This window comes from Vespula vulgaris, chromosome 4 (assembly GCF_905475345.1).
Source record: "Vespula vulgaris chromosome 4, iyVesVulg1.1, whole genome shotgun sequence".
Lineage (NCBI taxonomy): Eukaryota > Metazoa > Arthropoda > Insecta > Hymenoptera > Vespidae > Vespula > Vespula vulgaris.
In genome coordinates, this window is record NC_066589.1 from 4108415 (window position 1) to 4132078 (window position 23664).

The following is a 23664-nucleotide window of genomic DNA, read 5'->3' on the forward strand; positions in this document are numbered from 1 at the left end:
AACGCTGAACACGTTTACAAAGGAAGGAGAGACAGTCTTAACGAGTCATGGAAAAAAAGAATAAAGTAACGAGTTATTGAAAGTCTTAAAATAACATAAAAAAAAGAAACCTAAAGAGAAAAAGAGAGTGTTGGTAGAATAAATAGCTAGATAATAAAGAGACAGTTAGAGACATAGATAGGTGGACAAGTCAGATCGAGAGATACACGCGTCAGAGTTTCGAAAGCGTGTTAGGAAGACAGAGAGAAAGAGAAACAGAAAGAGAGGGAGAGAGGGAGAGAGAGGGGGTGAGTGGAAGAGAAAGAGGAAGCCAGACAGATAGACAGACAAAAAGAGAGAGAGAGAGAGAGAGAGAGAGAGAGAGAAAGAGAGACAGGGAGACAGAAACAGGACCGGCAGGGCTCGGCTCTTTGATGTCGCGCGTTTACTTTACGACCGAAGCATGATCGTGACAGCATCGAGCTGAATCGTGGGTATCGTGACGTCATAACCATATACGCAGCCCTTAACCAGTCTCTAATCCCTTTTCCTGTCTCTCTCCTTCGCAAACGTCCGCTCGATGCGGCTTCGATGTTCTTCTTCTTCTTCTTCTCTTCTTCGCCCCATACGTCGTCATTCCTGACTCGACCACTACTATGCTTCACCCTTCTTTCTCTAATCCACTAACGTCGGATTGTTGGAAAGGGTGCTCTGGCAATAGGAGAGCCTAGAAACGCGCTTTACGAGCCTAACGAGCCTTTCGACAGCTCGTCGCATAGCCATTTTACGTCGACGTACACTTGGCTCAACTCGACTCGACTCGACTCGACTCGACTCGACTCGACTCGACTCGACTCGACTCGATTCAACTCGACTCTATGTCGTCGTATAAACGTAGCCGTTATGAAGCACGTTTACGATAAGATACGACCCGCACCTTTCGCCTCATGTCACTGCTCCACGGATTTAACGTCGAAGATAGTAAACGTATTGCCAATGTCGATACCAGTCTTGTCTCTTTGGTTCCAAGATACCAAAGAATACCTCTCAACTTTTCCAAGATTATCTTTAGAATTAACTAGAATTCGAACTTTAGAATTAACTTTAACTTCGAACAAAGATTTCGAATGATTTTAAATCGATCTTGATCGTTATTGTATTACAAATTAACAATGAGTATACGAAGATGAGTAAAGATTCATAGAGGACATATTTCAGGAAAAGTAATTTAGTAAAAGAATTAAATGAAAATTATATAAATTATGAAAATGAATAAAAATGATAATTCAATGATATAGTCAAACAAAAATTGGGATCTTAAAAACATATTGACAATTTTTGTTTGGAAATGGCATCTTTTCGATTGGATGGATGATCCGTTGATTTCATTTAAAAAAAAAGAAAAAAAAAAACAAGAAAAAAAGAAAAAGAAAAAAAACCTTTCGAGTCTCGTCTCCGAATATTCAAGTTCGCGTCGAGACATTCCGTTATCGTTATAAATTCAGTATACATTTTAGTACGTCGGTCTCTACAATTTGTGGGAGGAGTCAGAAAGAGAAGTGAGAGTTTCATGAGACGAAGCGCTTCGTTGAGACGACAGGACTGTGCTGGGATTGGCGTTGCTTATTTAGGATCGCTCGAGCATAACTTCGACTTCCGTGCTGTAGCACTTTGCGATTGCCTGCCTTCCCCTCGTTGTTAATTGAGAGCGCATACAGATTGGGAGGACACTTAGCGCGGTTAGCGATCGCCACGGCTACTTTATTTACGCTCCGCTCTTCGTCACACACGGTAGCACTTTGCGTTAACCGACTACACAAGCAGACATGAGCTTCTATCCACTGGTTTCCATGTTTGCGAATGGTTCTTGTTCTACGTAACCATGCTGGTGCTAAATGTCGGCACGTAAAGGAAAAATGATTCTCTTTTTGAAATATTCGAAAATTTTTAAAAGAACGAAATCAATAAAAATGATAAAAATTAAATTAAGAAGCTAAAATTAATCGGTATGAAATATTGTAATAAATAAATATATTAATGATATAAGACTAATTCAACAATTATCAATTTTTAATTTTTTTTTTTTTAATAAAACACTTCATTTATTAGCTTTATTGCATATCTGATTATTTCATAGACACAAATACTATTCGACGAGAGATAACCATCCGAAAAATAAATTGTATCCGTATGGTGCTGGGACGATTTCTAAAGCACTATCCAAGAACCATATGGTATCACTTCGAGAACAACCCACGAGATTTTTTGGATACCTATATTTCATGAATATCGCAAAACCAGCAACCATTTTTTTTCGTATCCGGATCGTATTCGACGTGGTCTGCGCAATAAATCCAGTCAATACGAGGTACTCGTTTGTAGGACGGTTTAAGGCAATGTCCGGTTCTCTCTCTCTCTCTCTCTCTCTCTCTCTCTCTCTCTCTCTTTTTCTCTCTCTTTCTCTCCTGTCAGAAAAAAAATCTCTTTGAATATTTCATTTCGACGCGTTAAGCCTTAACTTAGTCAATCAGAAGACAAGCATCGGTCTGTCACAGTGCGTTTATAAACGCGCGACGACCCATGCTTCTCCTTGTCCTTAGATTCGAACGAACAGCTGTACCGAATGCACGTATCCATGTTTCTAAGAAAATCCTCTTTTTCTTTGTCAAGTTGAAAATATTCTGTTTAAATAAGTCTACGCGGCAAGTTTCTCGAAGGAGAATAACGAGAGACGACCAAAACGTTTCCTCGTTCCGCTTCGCGTTTCAGCTTTAGCGTACGAGCAATGTTTAAGTAAGTACATATATCTCGTTGAGTACCTCCGTGAGTTTTGAGTATCACGCAACAGATTACGTCAACGTGGAACAGGACTCCCTAAGGACGTGGTCCTTGCTTGTACGCGACGTCAACGCACCCTCTCGTATATTACATGGAATATAATGTGAAGAAAGGTTTACGCGTATTGCATGAGATAGGATATAAGAAAAATCATCTCTGACGTCGTATAAGCAAGGAAAAATTGCTTTCACGCTGCATTCCATTTATGTTCACCATGACCTATGAAAATGTTCGACTTAAAAAAATATGTTATTATATTTTATGACTCGATTCTATCCAGAGAGATAAACGAGTCCTATCTTACCGACCTAAATTTTGATCACACGAATACATTACGAAAAATTGTATTCGCTAAAGCGCTTCTGCTTTATTTATTTATTTATTTATTTATTTATTTATTTATTTATTTATCCTCTTCTGATATACGCGTACGCAACAGTGAAGATAAAGTGAACGTAAAAGGTTGGCATTAAAATGCAGAGATTCGTATCTATTAAAAGAAAAATGTAAAAGTTCCCCTAAATTCCTTTCCTTTCCCTTAACACATTTTCACGAACTAAAAAACGCCTTGCGACGTTTTTATTTTCTTTTCTCATTCTTTATAAGAAATGAAAGAAAGATAACGATTTCCGGTTGACGGGCATTTCGACGGCAAGAGCACTCGGCGAGCCGCAAATTATTCGTATCCCCGTGGATCTCCGAGAACTGCTTACAGTTTTGTAAAAAGCTTTTGTGAGTTTATCCCGGTCATAATTTCAACTTTGCCGCTGACGGTGTTTCTACCGTCGGGACAGGAGACGACCGGATCGGGAACCGTGCCGGTGGCGGAGAGATAAAGCGAAGAGGGCAAAAGAGAGGCCCCCTCTGAAATTACAACCTCGTAACTCCCAGTAAGGGAGAAAGAGCGTATGTGACAGGCCTGCGGACGGGCGGACAGCTCGCGCATGCTTTCCGGGAATTTTATAGCCATCAGGGGTGGTGTTTCGAGGGTGTTTCGAGCCGAGCCATCCGACGTTACCTTACGGGGACTCCGTTACACGGTTCCCGCATTCTCGTAAACAACCACACGGACGTGCTTATCGCGTATTTCCCTCTATACGTATATATATAACTATATACATGTAGGTGTGGGTGTGTGGATGCGTACGTATGTATGTATTTTGGCGCATTACTGAAAAAATGTATCGATCTCGTGAGGATCAAATGTTTTATCAGACGATCGATGCTTCTTGCATCCAGTGATGGACATTAATCTAACGACTATTCGTCCGATAGTCATCGCGCGTGCTATGAAGAGATTTACAAAATAATATACTATGTTTTATTATTATTTATATCATATCATTCGTATACTTATCACATTTTATGTTCAATTTTTTGTTTATCTTGGCATTAAGTATATTACGTTCATATCTATATCTTCAAATGCTTGAAACCATTTTTCACGCGAGTCAAGCAAATCATTCGAGAAACCTTCGAAGAGATATTAATGATCGGAAAGGTTTCTAAGCTTAACATTGCATCGGTAGCACCTAATCTTCGATCATATCTTGTACTTTTCTTCTTCCACGAACGAACAGTCATCGTCGTTTTAAATTACGTTGATCGATTAATCCTACTGGTTGATCTACATCGGGCCTAGTCGAGTAGAGACGTTATCAACATCGTCGGAAATCCGAGTACACGAGGGTGACCGCATTGTAGAAATCACTTTCCCCAAAAGGATGAAAATTGATTCGGTGTGTGCCTCGTGGTTTACGGGCACGCGCGCCCACAATATTGCCCTCTTTATCGTGACGTGGCAGTTTACGCGCTCCACCAGCTAAATACCAGAGTTTTTCCGAGATGGGTGGGGGGTTGGCCGCATCACCATCACCACTACCACCATCACCACCACCACCATCACCACTACCACCATCACCGCTAATACCATGAACGTCTATACTGACGTTGCCGGAGGGTTACACGCTCGCTCGTTCAGATCATTCTACTTCGTTATGCGATCGATGGGGAGAGAAACCCGATGAGCACTTTGCTTTCCCAACGCGAATTAATTCTATCGTTGAATTTACGCGACCCCGTTAACGAACGTAAACGCTATTTTTTTCCTCCGCCGCTATGTGGAAACGAAACTCATCCGAAGAGATTTCTCGGTTCGTTCGAGCACTCTGTTGAAACGTGATTTATCTCATCAATATACGAGCAGATAAAATAACATTTACGTTCGGATAACGATTTTCCTTTTCCTATTGATAATTCACCGTAACGTCTATAAAAGAAAGAAGACATATCAGTCGACCCAGATCTCAGAAAATTAATCCCCGAAGTAGCGATCAATCGAGAATCGAAAGAAGTCACGAAAGACGTTCGTCGAAGCAATAAAGTCTCCTTTAGAAACGCCACCGGTGAGATATTTTATTGGAATAAAAGGAATGAAAAAGAAAAGTGAGAAAATGGCGAGGTATGAATTATTTAAACTGAAGTTGTCCATCTGTTCCGGTAAACGGGCTGAAAACGGCGAAAGATAGAAACGGATAGACGATAAAAAGAAACAAGTTGCTAAATGAAAGAATTAAGGAGGAAAGATAAAGTACGAAGAAGAAATAGATCCTTGGACGAAAATTTCGGTACGTACTCCTTGCGTAGCCATGGGGTCGTTCGTGACTCGCGCAAGGCTCCAGGGTCGGGACAGTAAATCAAGCTCGGAGTGAACTCTCGGTGGAGGCAAACAATGCGCGCGGCGTGACGAAGGCATTGTCGAGTTTACGCCCCGCGGGGCGCTCTACGGCTAACATCCAGAGCTCGCTTCGCTCACCATTATGGAAAGGGAGGAAGGAGAACGCGTAAGGGAGAAAGAGAGAGAGAGAGAGAGAAGAAAGGAGGAAGAGAGAAAAGAGAAGAGAGAGAGAGAGAGAGAGAGAGAGAGAAAGGAGGGGCGTCCCATCAATTACACGGGAAATTGCGCTCACATTATTTATGTGCGTACACACATATACATATACATATACACATAGACATATACCAGCGTGTATAGAGAGGAAGTACGAAGGAAGACGGGAACACCGGGACGGAGGCAGGACTAGGGCACGTCGCCCAGTGCCGTGCCACGCCACGCCACACCACACCGCACCGCATCGCACCGCACCGCACCGCACCGCACCGCACCGCACCACGCCATGCCGCAGTTCGCCGTGGAGGTTATCGATGGCCCGACAAAGAGAACATAAATAACGCCTTTTGCGCTGACACGCATGTATATGTATATGTTATATACGATGAGGACGCACGCGCGCTCTCGTACTTTCTCGTTCTAGATCTCCCTTCTTTCTTCTTATCCTCTTTGGTATACGTATACGATGATGTATAACTCGGGACAGTGGAACACCTAATGAAAGAGAGAAAGAGAGAGAGGAAAGTGACCGACACACGAAGAATTTAACCTCCGTTAAAGGAAAGGACACGTTCGGAGGTTTGACGCATTGGAAGAAAAGTCGAGTGGAGTAAAACGAGAAAGAGAGAAGGAGAAAAAGAGAGAGAGAGAGAGAGAGAGGGAGAGGAAAGATGGATATACGAAGCTGCCGAGTGGGACGACAGCTGTCGATTTCGTGCAGCCCTCGTGCAGAATGCGCCGACGGAGTCGCAACCGGCTACCCATAAATAACACGCTCGTTTCTGGAGCATACGAGAAAAGAAAAGAGAGGAGCGTGTGAGAAAGAGAAGAGAAGGCTACCTTCGAAGATAGGAAGAAAGGAAAAAAAGAAATTGAGAGAGAGTCGGATGAAAGAGAGAGAGAATGATTCTACGAAAGATCCTACTCTTCTCTGTGCGTGCTTATGGTTGACGTGACGGGATTAGTTCATTAGTCGTAGATTATACTGATCGTGTTTACACGCGACTCGATTGACGCTAACCTCTTACCAAACTTTCGTAAAAGACGAGGGGAGAACGATGACGAAAAGCGTTAGCGGGATAACTAGAGCTATCTTTTTCTCTTCCTTCGTCGAAAATACTATGCTCTCCCTTCGAAAATCGTGTTCAAAGTCGACGACGCGATAATGGCTCTCACTGAACGTGCCAGACGCGCTCGATCGCTCTTACAACACGTTCGATCCCGTCATCAATCTAACCCGTCGAATAGAACAATGTTAATCTGATTAACCCGTCCCTCGTGAAAAATGATTCCTCTTTGTTTTTCTCTTTTTTATTTTAAATATTAGAAAATTTCATAATGATAATCATTATCGTGTATGCTCAAAGCTCATTTTTCCTTTTTTATATACACGTGTGTACATACTCGTTGTAAAAAGTGATTACATGCTCGCAAGTTACACATACTTAGGCTATGCTAGATTTGAGATTTTTTTGTCTAATAAATAGAAACTGAGGACAAGGAATCGAGGTTAAACATTGCGACCGACTTATCTAGATTGCCGCGATTTTCTAGGTGAGCACTAATTTAGTGTAAATAAGTATACAAAGTGTGCGCGCGAGTTAACTCTTCGCAGAGACGACGACGAACTGCTCCTGAGAAGGAAATTACGAAAAGTAAGGCTGCGTGAGAGAAACGTATAAATCGTAGACGCTAACGCGTTATAGCACCAGGCACGAACCGTTATTACCGAAAGCCGATAACGATAACGTTCGCGCGAACTCTTCTCTGCTATCGTTAGAAGCTTTAAACGCGTTGCTCTAACGATCACGTTTGTCCCGTCATTCCGACGGCAATCAACTTTAAGGAATAATAAATTTGAAGACACGACGTGCTCGTAGTAATAAAGATTTGCGAATGAATTATGGAACGGACGATCAATATCTGTTACGATAATGTCAGAGATGATAATTACGCTCATAGTACCAATTACGAACAATTACCAGTCGCCATTGACACAAATACATTTAACTCCCGTCGATTTATTTATAATACACATTTTTTTATAAGTCAGAATAGTTGAAAAATGTTGATCCTATCGATCATGTCATTTCTTAATAAGAATCGAGAAAGTTTTAAAATTCGATAATTTCTTATCGACTTCCACGTTGCTTGATTAACTCTCACCCTATTCAGTGCATTCATTCACACGGTCGATCTTCGTTGTTAGAGAAGCCGATAGAACATCAGGAGGATCTCTCCGCATCGTGTATAGTGCGTTTTGTTCCGGTCTATAATTCTTTTTACTCCCGCTTCGGCGCATATATTCCTATAAATCATTCGACTTGGTCTGTAACTGCGAGAGTGCCATAACGTTTAATCGATTTGCACACAACAATGTATGTATAGAGGACGCTTCATAAACCGCTCGACCCCGATACGACGACGGTGAGCATTAAAGAGACACACGTTGCTAACTTTTATTCCGGTAATACGGATCGTTGAAAAATAAAACGATCACGAATTTAAAGCTAAACAAAGTTCAGATCATTTTCGATATGGCTTCGTTTCATGAATTTACAACGAATAGCAATATCTGAACATTTTTAAACATCTATGTGTAAAAACTCAGACGAATATGTATGTACGTAACAATGCCGCGAGTAATGGCCGGAAACATAAATTTTACAAACGCTACTCGCTCGGATGTCTCTCACGAAGAACGCGAGACGATCGACCTCGATACAAGGTGTCGCGTTCTTCGATATTTATAAAGCTTCTGCGTACAATTCGCGACGTATTGTGAAACTGTGATGAACCACAGAATATTTTATTCCTTGGCATCTATGTTTTCAACGATGAGTTCTGTTTAGCTTGCAGATTCACGTTTGATTATTGATAACGATACTCTATCTTTTCCAGCAGATATTTCATAAAATGATTTTTAAATTGATTCATAAATCTCATAACGTATAATAATTGTATATTTCGACAGCCGTATATATTTTCGAAACGTTAACGACGATTCTTATCTATCATTGATTAATACAATTTAATTATTAACTCCAAAGAAATTTAAAGATCTAATATCTAAGTAAACATAATCTCCCTTTCGTTCGTTAAATACCAATCCATATTTTCTAAAATAAGTCGAAATAAAATCGAACGAGGGATAATATATCTGCTATCCATTAAGTACCTGTAATAAACTAACTCCATCGTGTGGTCTTTCTCTTCGAAGATGTTGGATAACCATTGCTTTCTTCGAGAACGTCGATAGTAATTTATCGTTAGTGATTCATCGGTGGTAAAGAACAGGAAGAGAAGAAAAAGAAAAAATGAGGAAAAAGGAAGAAAAAGGAAAGACAGGTGCAAGGCAGTACAAGTGGGTAGCAGGTTTAAATCATTCGTCGGTTCATCATCCTCGTAGCTTTCGAGAGGCTGACAGAAGCAAGGCAGAAGCTGCCTCGTCGAGTCACAGATAGTTTCGAGATACTTACCCAGGGTCTCGCTCGGTCGGCGCCGCATAAACACGTCGTCTCTGTCTCTTCTCTTCTCTTCTCTTCGATTTTGAGTAGAGAGGATGAGAGAGAGAGAGAGAGAGAGAGAGAGAGAGAAGAGAAAGGGATCGGATAATTATACAGCGCTCTCGTCGCTCACCAAAGCGTATCTTCTAACTAGCGCTAATAACGCCGCTAATGCTCTTCCGTGGAAACTGCTCGTATCTAACGGCCACTTTGGAGCGTCCAACGCGTTCAACGGGAAAAAGATAAGATAGAAATAGCGGCCAGAAGGTAAGAGAGAAAGAAAGAGAAAGAGAGAGAAAGATCGCAGCTTTCTCACGACAGAAAAGCTCTCTCTCGCATCGTAAAACGCGACTTCTCTTGCTGTGATTATTAAAATCGCGTTAAGTCGAGTATGCTGCTTCGAGGAAGGTTCTTAAGCTTTTGCGACTAAACTTTCATTACCCAGAGCGTTCTTTTTCCTTGTGTGCCTTTACCAAAGCTTTTGCTGGAGCAAACGAAGCGTTTACTTATGTAAAAGCTTTGCTGCTGAATAAACAATGGATCGACGTATATATATGTGTGCGCGTGTGTATGTGTGTTGGAGAAATATGTTATATATATATATATATTTGTATAACATAAGTCGCTTAATGCATGTATATTGAAAAATGTCTATTTTTTAGCCAAATTCGTAATTATAAAACGAAATTCTAATCATAGAAACAACTGGCTGGTCGAATCTATGAAATAAATTATCTGTTCTATTTTTTCATCTGTAGATTGATATATTTTATAATAATTTGTTTGTATGAAACAATATTATATAAGACATGAAACTGGAAAAGCTTTAAACATAAAATCAAATTAATAATGACAACTTGTTGAACAAATAAACAGAATAAGTTCAATAACGCAAGTAACCAGGCTAACAGCGCGCGAATTTGATTTAATACGACTGCAAGAGAAAAGAAATGTTTCTGATAACAATCTAAATGACTAAGGTGTCCAGATGGAACTTACAATAAATATTCGTGAGATACTTGCAAAATATTGAACATTCCAGAGGGATAGAACGGTACGCTCGACAGCCTAACATCTTTTATTTCATCGACAAAGGCGGCAACCTCAAAGAGATCACGTCAGAAATAAGGTCATAAAGAGTAATTACATCTTGTAGTCGCCATAAAGCCATAAAACCCGACAGCGTCTCGACAGCGGCCGAGCAAGCTTATAAGTTATACCACTTAATTACTCACATTCACCTTAACGGATAATCGAAATGGTTCTCTCCTCTGATATTTAACGCTCTCCGAAAGCCCACCCCTATCCCCATACCTCTTTATATATCCGGTAAAACACTCGTTTTCCAACGAGGTAAGTTTTTAGTCGTTCGAGACAAGGTCTATCTTTTTATCAAAGAAAACATATATCCCGGTTTGATCGTAAGAAAACGTTTCGAAACGGTTATACCAGATTGGCCGACCTATCTACAAGATAGAAAACCACTTTCTTACGTTCGTGTTTAAGGTCGACCAGAAAAATCTTCCGTGATCCGTGTCTCCATAGCGATATCTCATTTCAAGAATAAGATACGCTTTAAAATGTTTAAGAGAATCATAAAGATTTCTCCGATACATCCTTATAATTGGATATACTTCCAATTAGAACTCGTTAAATGCTATCGAACGATGTTGAAAAACATGATGATTACCATGCATCATTTGATTATCGATGACAAAAAATATATTCCAGTGTTTAAATAATGTCCTTTTAAAATGATACTCGAAAGAACTTCTTCTCCGAAACTTCTTCTTTCATATTCCCTACAAATGAAATTGTAAAAATTGACCTTACTACATTGTAAAAAAGTAATATAATGAGTTATAAATCCATTCCTATATTCACTTTCGTCATCTTTTACAGCAGATAATAATTTTCACGAACATTACACTTATTACGTCAAGAACATTTTATGAATATTATTGTGCTCGCCGACGACAATGACATATTACGTTTTTATACGATTGGATTAATAACTGTTGGAACAATAGTCATGTTAGGTACAACATATAAAGCAATAATACAAAAAAAAACAAAATGCTATAAAATAAATGATTCAAATCAATTGATTTCCAGCACCAAAATATTCTAAATTCACGAAATAATATTAATACTAAAAACAAATACGACGTCTAGCCCATATAACGCATCGAATTATCCTTCCTATCGAAATAACGTAAAAGAACGTAAAACATGAACAATCTGTCGATAGTCGTAATGTTACCACCCAAAAATGATGCTTACCGTAGAAAAAACAAAAAATTCTGGAAAAATAGGGGAAAAGGAAGAAGAAAAAAGAAAAAAAGGTGATGGGTCGGTGGGTGGTGAAAACGTCGGTCAAAGTCACACGTCACATCTCGCATTTCGTCTCGCTACTCGTCTCGCGTCCCGTCGCTTCCGATCACTCGAGCCTGGCCGTTCGTCCTTTCGCACGTTCGTGCCACGATCCTGGGGGATTTGGTTGACGACGAAGAGGAGCAGGACGAGAAGAAGGAGTAGATGGAGGGGATAGTGGGATCGTAGGAAGAGAACGAGACGGGAAGTGGGACGGAGGAACGGAGAGTTCGAAGCGCACCAGCGCTTCAGTCGCCGCTGTAACCTCCGAACTAAAAGGACGTTCGTGCGCGTACCATCCGGCTTTCTTGCCTCCGCTTCGTTCGATTCGATGTCGCTCATCGCACAACAATTTCATTTTCTCGGCTACGGAACCCTACAGGGACCTCGAAGCCCTTCGCAAAGTGTGTCGAAAAGAGTTCTTAGTGAAAAGATTAGAAAGAAGAGCTCAAACGGTGTCGTTCGACCAAGTGAATATATAAATAAAAAAGAGCGATTTCGTTCGCCGGATTCTACTTTGGGATTTGTACTTTGAAGATACGACTTGTTAAGAAAAGAGAAGAGCGGACAAGAAAGCGAGCGCTCTTAAGCGCTCTTTAAGATGCTCACTTCCAATACGAATCAGTATCTATGTCCGGATTATTTAACTCCTCTACCGACAACAGTTCGTACAGATACTTGATGTTATCCTAATTAATTTCTTCTTTTTTTATTTATTTTATTTAAAAAGAGAAAATATTGTTTTAACGAAGATAAAAAAAGGAAGAGAGAATGTAGTCGTAACAACGCGATAAAGTGATTCTCGTCTTTTTATTAGCTTTTTTATTCGCGATGAAGTATCTAAAAATGGATGTAAGGGCTATCGCGTTAAAAATTGTACAGCTCTCTCTCTCTCTCTTTTCATCTTTCTCTAGTTCTCTTTCACTTTCCTCTCTTTCTCTCTCTCTCTCTCTCACTCACGCTGCACGTCGCTTTTATGTCGAGCTGTCGATGGTGTGACCGCGGAGCGTTTGCTAATAAACAATAACATTCAAATCGAAAGACCGTTTCGTAGTTGTCAACAATTGTTCCGATTCACAGCTTTCAAAGCTTTCGCGCATACCAGTCCTAGAACAAAGCATCGCGGAAACTTTCACGTTAATAAATACGTAACGTGGATTTTCAACGATATTGGAAAATTTTGATGCATCGAGTCCTTGAATTTACTTCACGCTATAATATTCAGGTTACAATATATTTTTTTTTGTAATTAAATAAAAGTATATCTCAAAGTTTGAGATTGCAAACGATCGTAAAGAAATCTCACTGATTATTTGCTTATACGATAGAAATAATCGCAAAACTATTGTTAATCGTTGAAAATGCGGAAGTAAATTTTATGTAATTACAAGCAAAAAGTAATAACCATTATTATTACATACAATTTTCTTATATCTTTCAGAATGTACATGCTTATCATGATATAAAAGGAAAAAGGAATCATCATTATAATGAAAAATAGCAAATCATGTAGCTTTCAAAGATCTCGTTTCATAATAGTCGTTCTCATTTAGTTAAAGAAGCGCTATGTCTCACAACAACGCGCAATAATATTTCGAAAACTTGTTTGTTCGTCGGTTGGCTGGACGATTATATAAAATAGCTGATCATTTTTGTCGGACGTATATCTGACAGAATGAAGCGCGAACGATCTCCTTTCCATAATTAAAAGCGAGTTCTGACAGGGTTAGGAACTCAAAAATATTAACGTTTAGTTTACCGTTAAATTTCATGGACGCGATTAATAGATAGTCTTACTACTCGTCGTAAATAGTTTGGGCAAAGTAATTCACGGCAGCATCGATACAACAGACGTCGGTGTCGGCGTTGCGCCATTAGCACGAGCAAACTCACGCCTCGCCTCTCTCGACGTGCTTCACCGTGCACGCTGCCGCGCCTCGGCTTTACCACGGACGTTGCATTTTAATTACGCCTACGAGAGGCACATCCGCTGTATATATTGGCTGTTCGACGGATACCGCCAATGTGTACGCTGTAGACCGTTAACAGAAATACCAAGCGTTTCTATAGAAAAAAATTGGAAAAAAAATAAAAAAGATAAAAAGTAATAATAAAATCCATAGAACAAAAAGGATCTTAGATTCAATGATTAAAACGAAACAAACAAGGTCGTATCTATATAAAACAAAGAACAATTACTACGAGTCGAACGGACTAATCGAATGTAATTTAACAAGGGGTTGGAAGAAAGGCTCAAATGTATAAATATATAATATCAATAATTAAATTAATTACATTTGGTAAAACAATAAAATCGTTAACTCCTTTTAACGTTAGCTTTGCTTTATCAAGAAACAATTTTACATTCCTTTTATTTTATTCCAACTTTTCCCATTCCCGTTCAAGAACATCCTGTATATTGTTCGTACCGATCGCAGCATCGTTCGAAGGGATCAATCTTCTCTATCCAGAAGATTGTTCTTTCTTTTCCGCCCTCTTGCCTGAGGTACCTTCGTCTTCTTCTTTTGGAAAGACGCAAAAGCGTCGATATGTCTCCTACCCTCTACCTCTTCTTCCTCCTCCTCCTCCTCCACCTCCTGCTCCCCCTCCACCTCTTCTTCCTGTGAAACCCCTTTTTCTATTTCTACCTTTTCTATCCGTCACGATGACGGACATAAATCCTTCTCGTTGGCCTCTCCTCGTTCTCTCCCCACCAATCCTCTCTCCTCCCGGAACGCGTGACTGATCGCGTACGTTCCGTGACGCGAATGAAAAACGCTTCTCGTAAAGACGGCCACGTCAGTCGCTCGTATTGAAATGCGATTTCCAAAGGGGGAACCTTTGCCTCGCGAATAATAAATTAATGAAGAAGCTGGACGACGGTGTAAAGATCTTTATGACGTTCCGTCGACGTTTCCATCCTCTTGAGATTAATGACTCGTCGTTGCTCATAGACAATGATCGAACGGCTAAGAGAGCTCAAGAGAATTATTCTCTTTGTTTCTCGACATTGTCGATCGTATCGCGGAACGATTCTTCCGATATGACGATTCTTTTTCGTGGATATCAGTCGTGTGAACGAATGAACTGCGATAAATCAAAGATACTGTATCCGGCTTTAACAACTGCCCAATAAAAGTCGAAAATTTGGCGAGCTTTCGAAAACCCGTCGGATCAAAATCCAGAGAACTGTGAGCGATGATTTTTCGTTCAGAGAACATCGCCGAAAGCAACGTTTTACGGTGCCTCCGTCGGTCACAACGATGGATCGATCGCCTTTGGCCAAACGCTTTAACGTAAACAAATCACGAACACGCTACGCTCTCGTTCGCTTCGTACTTCGCACGAAGTCTGTAGATTTTTCTAGATGCGTGCATACAGATACGTAACATTTCATTTTTAACATATCGATATATTCGACGTTTCGATATTAGTCACTCGATATTAGAGCCTAATCTACCTATATCGTATGAATTCGCGAACATTTGCATTCGGTAACACCTTTGGATTTATGCTTTTTATCTTTCATTTTCACGGTAACATTTTCATATTTACATGTACATTATGCGCAATACATGCTGCATTTAGTTTGAGTAGACTTTGGTAAAATTTGACGATCACAAAAATTAATCTTCTTCTTTCTTCATATTTTAGCTAGATGCAAAGAAGAGTCCTCTCGCTCTACTCGCACAGACTTGTAGCCAGATCGGAGCGGATCCCCCGTCAAGCAGATCTCTACTGAACGGTTCGGATAAATCATCGAAATCGTCAAAATCTAATCGAGATCACTCACGCGAGGGAAGTTCACCATCAAGGCGAACTCCGACGAACGATGTAACCGGTAGATCAAATTCTAAAAATTCTCACGAATCCTTTGGCCGTGAAAAAACATCCAGTCCGGAGGATCAGCAACGATCGGCGTCGAGTCATTCAACATCCGCTCGTTCCAGAACACCAGGAAATAATAATAACAAAAGATGTTCGAGCAATCAGAGTGCTTCCTCGACCCGTGCAGTGACTCCGCAAGGAAGAAAAACAACTACACCGGAAGGTGCAGTATATATCGGCGAACCAAGTCCAAACGATGGAATTTCAACGAGTTCCTCTACTCGAGGAACTCGTCATGGTAGTCCTACAATAAGGCCAAATTCCTACAGTCCTGCCGGAGTATTAGCCATGACGGATCCATCGATCAAAGATCTACCACTCGGTACCTTCAAGCTCGGCCTACCTCCTTCTACGAGTTCAGCTTATCACTTAGCCTATGGTGGTTCGCAATTACCAATAGACGTTATGTCGGCTGGTAACTCGCTACTGTCTCCGCATCAGCACGCACTGAAAAGCGGGCTCATGGGTAGTCCAACGAGTCCCTATCTGACTTACAACAGCCGTTTGAAATCATCGTCCAGTAATGGAACCGACGCATCGTCCATAGGTCTTTGTCGGGACCCTTACTGCACGGGTTGTCAACTGAATTCTCATCTTTTAGCTGCCGCAGCCGCAGCAGCAGCGGCAGCCGCGGCTGCAGCGACTACGGGAACGAACGTTCCTCCACAAGCGAGTATTCAAGCAAACGGTAAACTCTCGACGAGTCCAGTTCCTGCTCCTTCAACAGTTTCTTCTTCTTCGTCTTCTTCTTGCCCATCCGGTTGCGTCCAGTGTGATCATAAATCTGGATCTGGCTCGCCTTATGGCTCCGGAATGTCAACGGCTGCAGCAGCTAGCGTTGCAGCGGCTGCCTACGCCCACGCGCAATTGAGTGCTCTCGCTGCTGCTTCGCAGCTTCCGTATGTTTGTAACTGGATGGCTGGTGACACCGTTTACTGTGGCAAACGCTTTGGCACCTCGGAGGAACTCCTACAACACCTAAGAAGTCATACGAATGCTTCCGTTTCGAGTTCCGTTAACACCACCGATCCTTCCAACGCTGCTGCGGCTGCCGTAGCCACTGCAACGGCACTTTCAATGCTGTCACCTCCGCTACCACCACCTCCGCCACACTCTTTAGCCTTACCATCCACGCATCCCTTTTTTTCGAGAACCTATCCTACACCACCGCTCAGTCCACTCGCCACGGCACGTTATCATCCTTATGGAAAACCCACACCACCGATGATACCTCATTCGCTTTCTTCTCTTGCTTTCCCTTTACCTCCAACCCACCCTGCTCATGTATTACCTCCTCCACCTCACCCACACCCGCATTACTTCTCACCCTACTCGCTTTACGCTGCACCAAGGCTCGGTGCGACATCCGGACTACATCAATGAGGAGAGAAGCAGAGCCAGTTATTCTCGAGATTCTGTTTCGACTGATCGAAAGAGCCCCCGACTGTGATTTTTTCTCTGCAAAGATGACCGAGAGAGAGAGAGAGAGAGGGAGAGAGAGAGAGGGAGAGGGAGAGAGAGAGAGAGAAATGATTGGAAGAGATTACATTTTTGTCTATTAAAATCCAAAGACGCGATTGTGCTTTCTTACAATATATCTATTAAATTTTGAAATGTATGTTTTTCTTGTTCATTCTCTTTATCCCTTGTCTCTCCTATCTCACTCACTCACTCTCTCTCTCTCTCTCTCTTTTTCTCTCTTTTTTGCTCATACGCATTCGCGACTTTTTCTGTACATTTGTTCATACGTATTAACGTTGTACGCATTTCTGCGTACATTAAAGAAATCTACGACGACGTAAAAGAAATACTCATAAATTTCTGTGTCCGTCTATCTTTCGAGGAATATAGAAATTCATGCGATCACTGGGTATATCGTATATACATATACACACACATATATATATATATGTATTACATTTTGGTGGTACAATCAGAAAAGGGATACGTTTACACACGGCCTCGTATTTACACCTACGTCTAATATATATCACTGCAGTTTTTGTAGTCAATGAATATATAAAAATTGTTTATTGGAAATGACAAGCCATGATATCGATGATATTCATAAAAAGAAACATAAAAAAGCGATCTATGACATGGTCACGTGTAATTACTCGATGAATCTGCAACATCGATTTATTCGGAAATGAGACCTTTTACAAAAAAAATGTCACTCTATATTTTCGACTTGTTCTTTTCACATAAATTCACTCGCCCACCCTTCTGGTTATACTAAAATATGTGAAATATCTTGTGTATGTATATATATATAAATATATATGTATGTATATGTATACATATCTATATTGTGCCGCATCTATTTTTGCGTAACCAAAGTTTTAGTATATATCGCGTGACGCTTTTAACTTGCGTCTTCGATATTCTATTAACTAAGGAAAAAACGAAGATCGAATGTTAGAAAATATTATCTGTAAATAGATTTATTATTCTAGTATGATAAAATTATAAAACGCGTTCACAGACTTTGTGAATATCGAGATTCTATCACCTAGACTCTAGTATCTTCGATGGATGTGGTGGGATTTTTGTATTTTTCAAGTTATCGTTGTTCTATGTTACTTGATCTCCCATTGGTACTTTTTAAAATCGAAATACGAGAAACTATTGACAGAATATAAGTTGTATTTTCTTTTTTATCCTTCCTAAAATTTATCCTTTCCTAAAATTTCCCCGACAATTATTTTTAAGATTGTTAACCACCTCTCGAATTGGTGGCAACTTGAAATATCGTAATACGATTCTTTATGAACTCGTTCTTTCGAGATGACTACGATAAATTCTGGAAAAATATCGAAGGACTTTAAACGTTACAACGCTTTACACTCGCTCGTAAAAGTAAAATCGGAGATATGTCAAAGATTAGGATTGATGCAGCTGACGTGGCTTACAATGGGCGCCTTTGTAACGACCGTTCGTTTTGACACTGCCGTTATCTTTAAAACTTTTATTACAAAATTGAAATACAATCTTTGAAGTCTTTCGTGTCTTAGTAAATGGTAGTAAAACGCGAACCTACTTACCGAGGATAATAAGAGATTATATAAGATAGTATACATTAAGCATACATATGCACACACGTGCACGGATCCACGCGCGCACGCGTATACACGTACACATATGTGTTAGACAGTAAAAAAAAGAGTTAAACGAACTAAAAGCATGATATAACGATTCGCATATAAATTAAAACAGCCCGAATGAAATTTTCATTCATTAGAATAACGTTAGCTTATTGATGAATCGAATACAAGAAAAGATCATTTTCTCATAGACGCTCGTACGAATATAGTAAGTGAAAAGGCAGGCGTTTTACGATAGGCAATATATCGAAAAAAGAGAAAAAAAAGAAAAGAAAGAAAGAAAATTTATCGCTGCTCGTGATACGAATCTTGCATAGCATTATATTATTTCTCCCTGTTATATTCCGATTTCGATTCGGTTCGGTTCGTTTCGGTTTACTTTCGTAGAGAGGAAGACACCATGCGGAAGAACCGCTGCCGGCCGAGGTTGGCCTCTCACGAATACATTATCCTTTGTAACGAGGTGAACGGGTCAAGTAGATGGAGTCGCTGCGTCTGTTCATAAATCACTCGAAGGGCAAGCGAGATCACCCCTCGTAACCCAACGGCGTCCAATGCCGACATGCCCTCTTCTGCATCTGTTTCCGGCTTTTATCGTTCTTCTTTCCGTCGGCCGTTAAATTACGACTCGTTCTCGTCTTCCGTTTATCGCCTCTCACGTTCGTTCCCTTCTTCGACAAGCCGATATTCTTTGAGAACGCGCGAATTTCAAAGTTCCTCGATAAATAACGCGCGTAATCTTAAAACGAAGAACGTTAAAACGAAATGACATCGTTCTTAAACATCTTGTAAGACGCTTCGTTATCGTAGACGTTTACTCAGGGTGAATCATTTATCTTGATCACTCGGAATAGTAACTTCTTGAGCTTGTTTGCGTGAGACAATTATTCTTTCGTTATAACACTCGTTCTGTTGGCAGACACGTTTTATGAGGATACATTAAGAGATACAATTTCGGTCAATGAAACTTCACGCTTTTCGTAAAATTACTGCTGTAAAGAAAGAGTTTAGGCTTTATAACTAATTATAAAAAGCAGATACTTTGCTGACGATCTTTTTAAATATTATATCGCATTTTTTAACTTGTTCCTTCTCTTCTCTTTTCTTTTTTTTTTCTTTCTCTTTTTTTTATCAGAATGTAGCAATCAAATTAATTGACGATCACGTCGATCGCGATCCAAGGCGTAAACAGATTAATTACAAACGATTTAAGAGTATACGTAAAACGGAGAACGAAATAAGCGATATATTAAACGAGTTGAGATCTATCAGATTAATGAACGAGGAAGAATAATGAGCGAGGAAAAACCACATTATGTCGTTTCTGCGGACACCGTTTGCATAGATGCGGTTACTTCCTATTACCAAATGTGACCGTACGTGTGAACGTGTTAGCGACCTCAAACGCGCACATGAACATTCGTGTTCAACATCGCGCAACATTGTCTGTATTCAGACCTACCAAGAGACCGAGATTCTCCACTCCTTACATCGTGCTCCTTATATTCTCAAGCAATACAGGATGTTCTAGAATCAGCGATATACAGTGTGAGACCAATAATTTTGATCGCTTTGAATACCTCTATTCTTCTTAAAGATACGAGGAAACATTCTTTACTAAAGTCGTACGTTCGAAACAATCAAAATTATTTCTTCACCCTGTATATATACTTAACTGTAATAGATATGAACACGTTGTTATATATCGTTTTTACACCAGAACTTGCTCTTGTTACAACTAACAAATAAGATCTTGAAAACGTCAGTAGATGCACCTTACGAAAGTTTTGTAAACAACGTTTATCCTCTTTCTCTTTTTACTTTTTGCTTGTAAAATTGTTTAACCGATTACTCTCGAGCCTTTGAAGACAAAATGGAGAAAGGAAATAGTTCATGAATATAAACATGAAATTATAAGAACGTTGAGAAAGAACGTAGAAAATAATATGTTTTAATAGTATCACGTTACTTTTGTTATGGGCACGTATTGTATGGTTGCATGAAATCTTCTATTTATTCCTTTTATCTCGAAAATGCTTCGTTTAAATCCGTCAAAGATTCGTTCGAAGTAAAAAGCTTGCGTGCAAATTCGTCTTTCCCTCCTTCGATTCGAACCCGATGATTTCTCTTCCTTTCACTGGCGGTAATCGATTATTACGGCGGATCCATGCCTTGAGTCGAGTTCACGGCACGGTCGCACGGCTTTTGTACGGCGCGTCGTGGCCTCGGGACGAGATAAATTGTGTTGTACAAATACCCATAACGACCGCGGAAAGCCTTTGGGTGCCTCTCTCGGGTGCTTTTACACGATCGCATAGAAGAGGGCTCCCCGTCAAGATCGGAGTTCATTCATCAGACAAACGCTTGCTTTATATGCGCCTAACGACCGTAAGCGAGTGTTCGTGCGCGCGAGCGCACGGCCGACTGATCGAAAAACCGACGACAAACGATACCTGGCAAACGAACCGCGGTATTTATCTTCGTCCGATTTTGAACGCGCCATTTAGCCTACCAGCATGACCTTTGTTTAGCTTTCCGACGGGACAATATTGAGATACGGCCGAGTCCCTAACTCAAAAACGATCGAGTTCGTTTCTGTATACAATGAATCACAAAAATATTCCTAAACCTTTGGAATTTTCATTTCTTTATTTAAACTAGACAAAGTTCTTCGAATATTTCCATAGCTATGAAAAAGTTAACATGAAAACTATCAAATGGTTTTTCTCTTTTTTTATTTCTTTTTATCAATAATTTTCTTTCGAAAAACAAATGTATGCGTGCTATAGATTTGATTGTCCTTCCATGCATCTTGTAAAGATGCAAAATCGACTAATTCTTGAATCAATTATACTTGTTACATGCTCTTGATAAAGAATTGTGAAGAGGTCAATTTTATCTTTTATTACTGCTGCAATGAAAAAGCATTTGTTTTCAATTCTACAAATACTTTCTACTACAGTCCACGTCTCTACTGAACAATTCAAAACAGCTTGTTCAACAAGTTATTAAATTTCGAATAGTGTTTGAATATTTTTATGAACCACTGTACTTTCAGAGCATGTCCCAAAATTAGTAGGAAATATTTTCTAGCTTCTGCACATCAAAACAATAAAAAAAAGTTCACATAAACATACGTCCTATTTGACTCTGTTAATAACTTTGTCTGTCTCAGAGTTTCTCGAAAAATAATTCTGCTGGGCACTTTTTATTGGGACACTCTGTATGAGCCACGTTTGGATTAGATGCCTAATCGGTAGAAACACATTTTCGTTATTACGTGAAAACAATAAATTCCTTGCAAAATAGGATGTGGAGGATACATTTTAATCGTATTATGCGGACACCGAGATGAAATTGAATTTATTAGGAACGACATAAACCTGCATGAATTTTAGAATATGCCGCACGTTCGTGTTATTATTAAATTTAGAATTTGTTTAAATTCAATTAATGAAAAATTTCCTCTGGGCTCTCGCTACCGGACATACGCGATTTGTATCAAGGTACGTGTATCGAAGTTAGAAACGAAGACAGGACGAATGATTTATCTTAACGGCGTTATAATTCTATAATCTTAACGTAAAGAAGGTCATTAACGTAATGTTCGTCTTCGTGCTGATCGTAGGATGCCTTTTTCTGAGATTCGCGATCGTTTCCGACGATCCCTTTCGCAATACGCTCGGAACACTGGCTACGAAGCCACGATGGAACGTTTATACATGATTCCTGTTATTTTCAATCATTACTCTCGTCGGCATCCCTGGATCCTCGCATCTCACCATAATCGTATCATCGACGGGCTATCGTTAAGGCGAACAGGAAGATGATAGGTTTAATTCCTCTTTGCCTCGTGCTTTGTTTCAAGAGGCTTTCGCCATAATAAGGACAGGTCCGTCACGGTGACTCGTAACTTTTGCTAGCTTCGATCTAGCGGGATGTTTCTTTATAACGAAATACCGACACCACCTCTCCTTTGATTTTTCTTACAACAAAGAGAAGCCATTCGTTATTCATCGAAAGTTCTCAAGAGTTTATAGTAACACGACCCGAGCATCGCACCGTTATTCGTTAACTTGTAACTTCTCGTTTGCGATTCTTAACATAGAACAACGTTAAGATTCTTGAATTCTGACGTCATCGACGTTGAAGATCGCAAACGAGGATCCTAAGAAAACCAACGATGCTCGTTCGATGCCAAAATGTCTATGTAGTTTCTCTATAGTTTTATATGAATTTATAAATGTTACATCACCTTTTACTTGAGTACGAACTACGGGTAATTAACGAGTAGGTAAAAGAAATTAATTATCTTTTATGAAACTGGCGTCGCGTTTGTTTTCCAAGCTATTCATTTCTAATAATGTGAGGATCTTCTTCGGTGTGTCCCTTGACAAAACTTATCGTTTAAATCTCGGACAGGCTGACGTAAATTCCACGTATAGATTTACACGCGGACACGTTTTAGTAATACGTCCGAATACGCTCGAAGCAGCCAAACGCTTTGGCAACCGCTAAATCAGATTAGAAACTTAAGATCTATTCATCGCGTTCACCCGGCCTTAACCCATACGAACAGCACCTGGGCACGCGGATGAGAGTGTAGTCGCACGAGCTATGAGCGTTCGTTCAAGCTGAAAATCCTCTTCTAACAAAATATTGGTTTTCACAGATTCCAAGGACCTAACGATCTCAACATGATTTGCGACTGGCTGTCCGATCGAATCGTTAATTTGACGGAAGTACGCAAACTCTCGGCGAGAGTTTTATTGAATTCCAACGGCGTCAGGGTTGACGTCATTATCTTTATAAAATATAGACATTGAAATGAATCTTTTCAACGAATCTTTCATAATAAAAATCACCGAGGAACAAGCAATGCTTTCTCGACGTTACTTTCTCGTTGTTAACGATTAGAAAGTCAAAGATTCTCGTTGACGGCCCGGCTAAAATAAAATATTAAAACGAAAATCTTTTATTCTTATCGATGCGATATAATAACGAGTCGATATTCCATAGAAACATTAAGTATCCACATATCTAAGAAGATAGCAAACTAATGAATTTTAGAAATAACCAGATAGGT

The 23664-nt window shown here is 40.0% G+C and overlaps 1 protein-coding gene across 1 annotated transcript; it reads left to right on the plus strand.

Annotated features, from left to right (window-relative positions):
* Positions 1–11577: 11577 nt before the first annotated feature.
* Positions 11578–18116, plus strand: LOC127062929 (zinc finger protein Elbow). Its single transcript, XM_050991920.1, has 2 exons — positions 11578–12250; positions 15241–18116. Exons 1-2 carry the CDS (start codon positions 12188–12190, stop codon positions 16855–16857), a joined length of 1680 nt encoding a protein of 559 aa, XP_050847877.1. The 5' UTR covers positions 11578–12187; the 3' UTR covers positions 16858–18116.
* Positions 18117–23664: the final 5548 nt, after the last annotated feature.

What these genes read in the sequence shown, in the direction of transcription:
- LOC127062929 (XM_050991920.1), top strand. Translation starts at nt 12,188, where the DNA reads ATGCTCACTTCCAATACGAATCAGTATCTATGTCCGGATTATTTAACT. An exon ending in TAACTCCTCTACCGACAACA is followed by an intron (nt 12,251 to 15,240) that starts GTTCGTACAGAT and finishes TTCATATTTTAG; the next exon opens with CTAGATGCAAAGAAGAGTCC.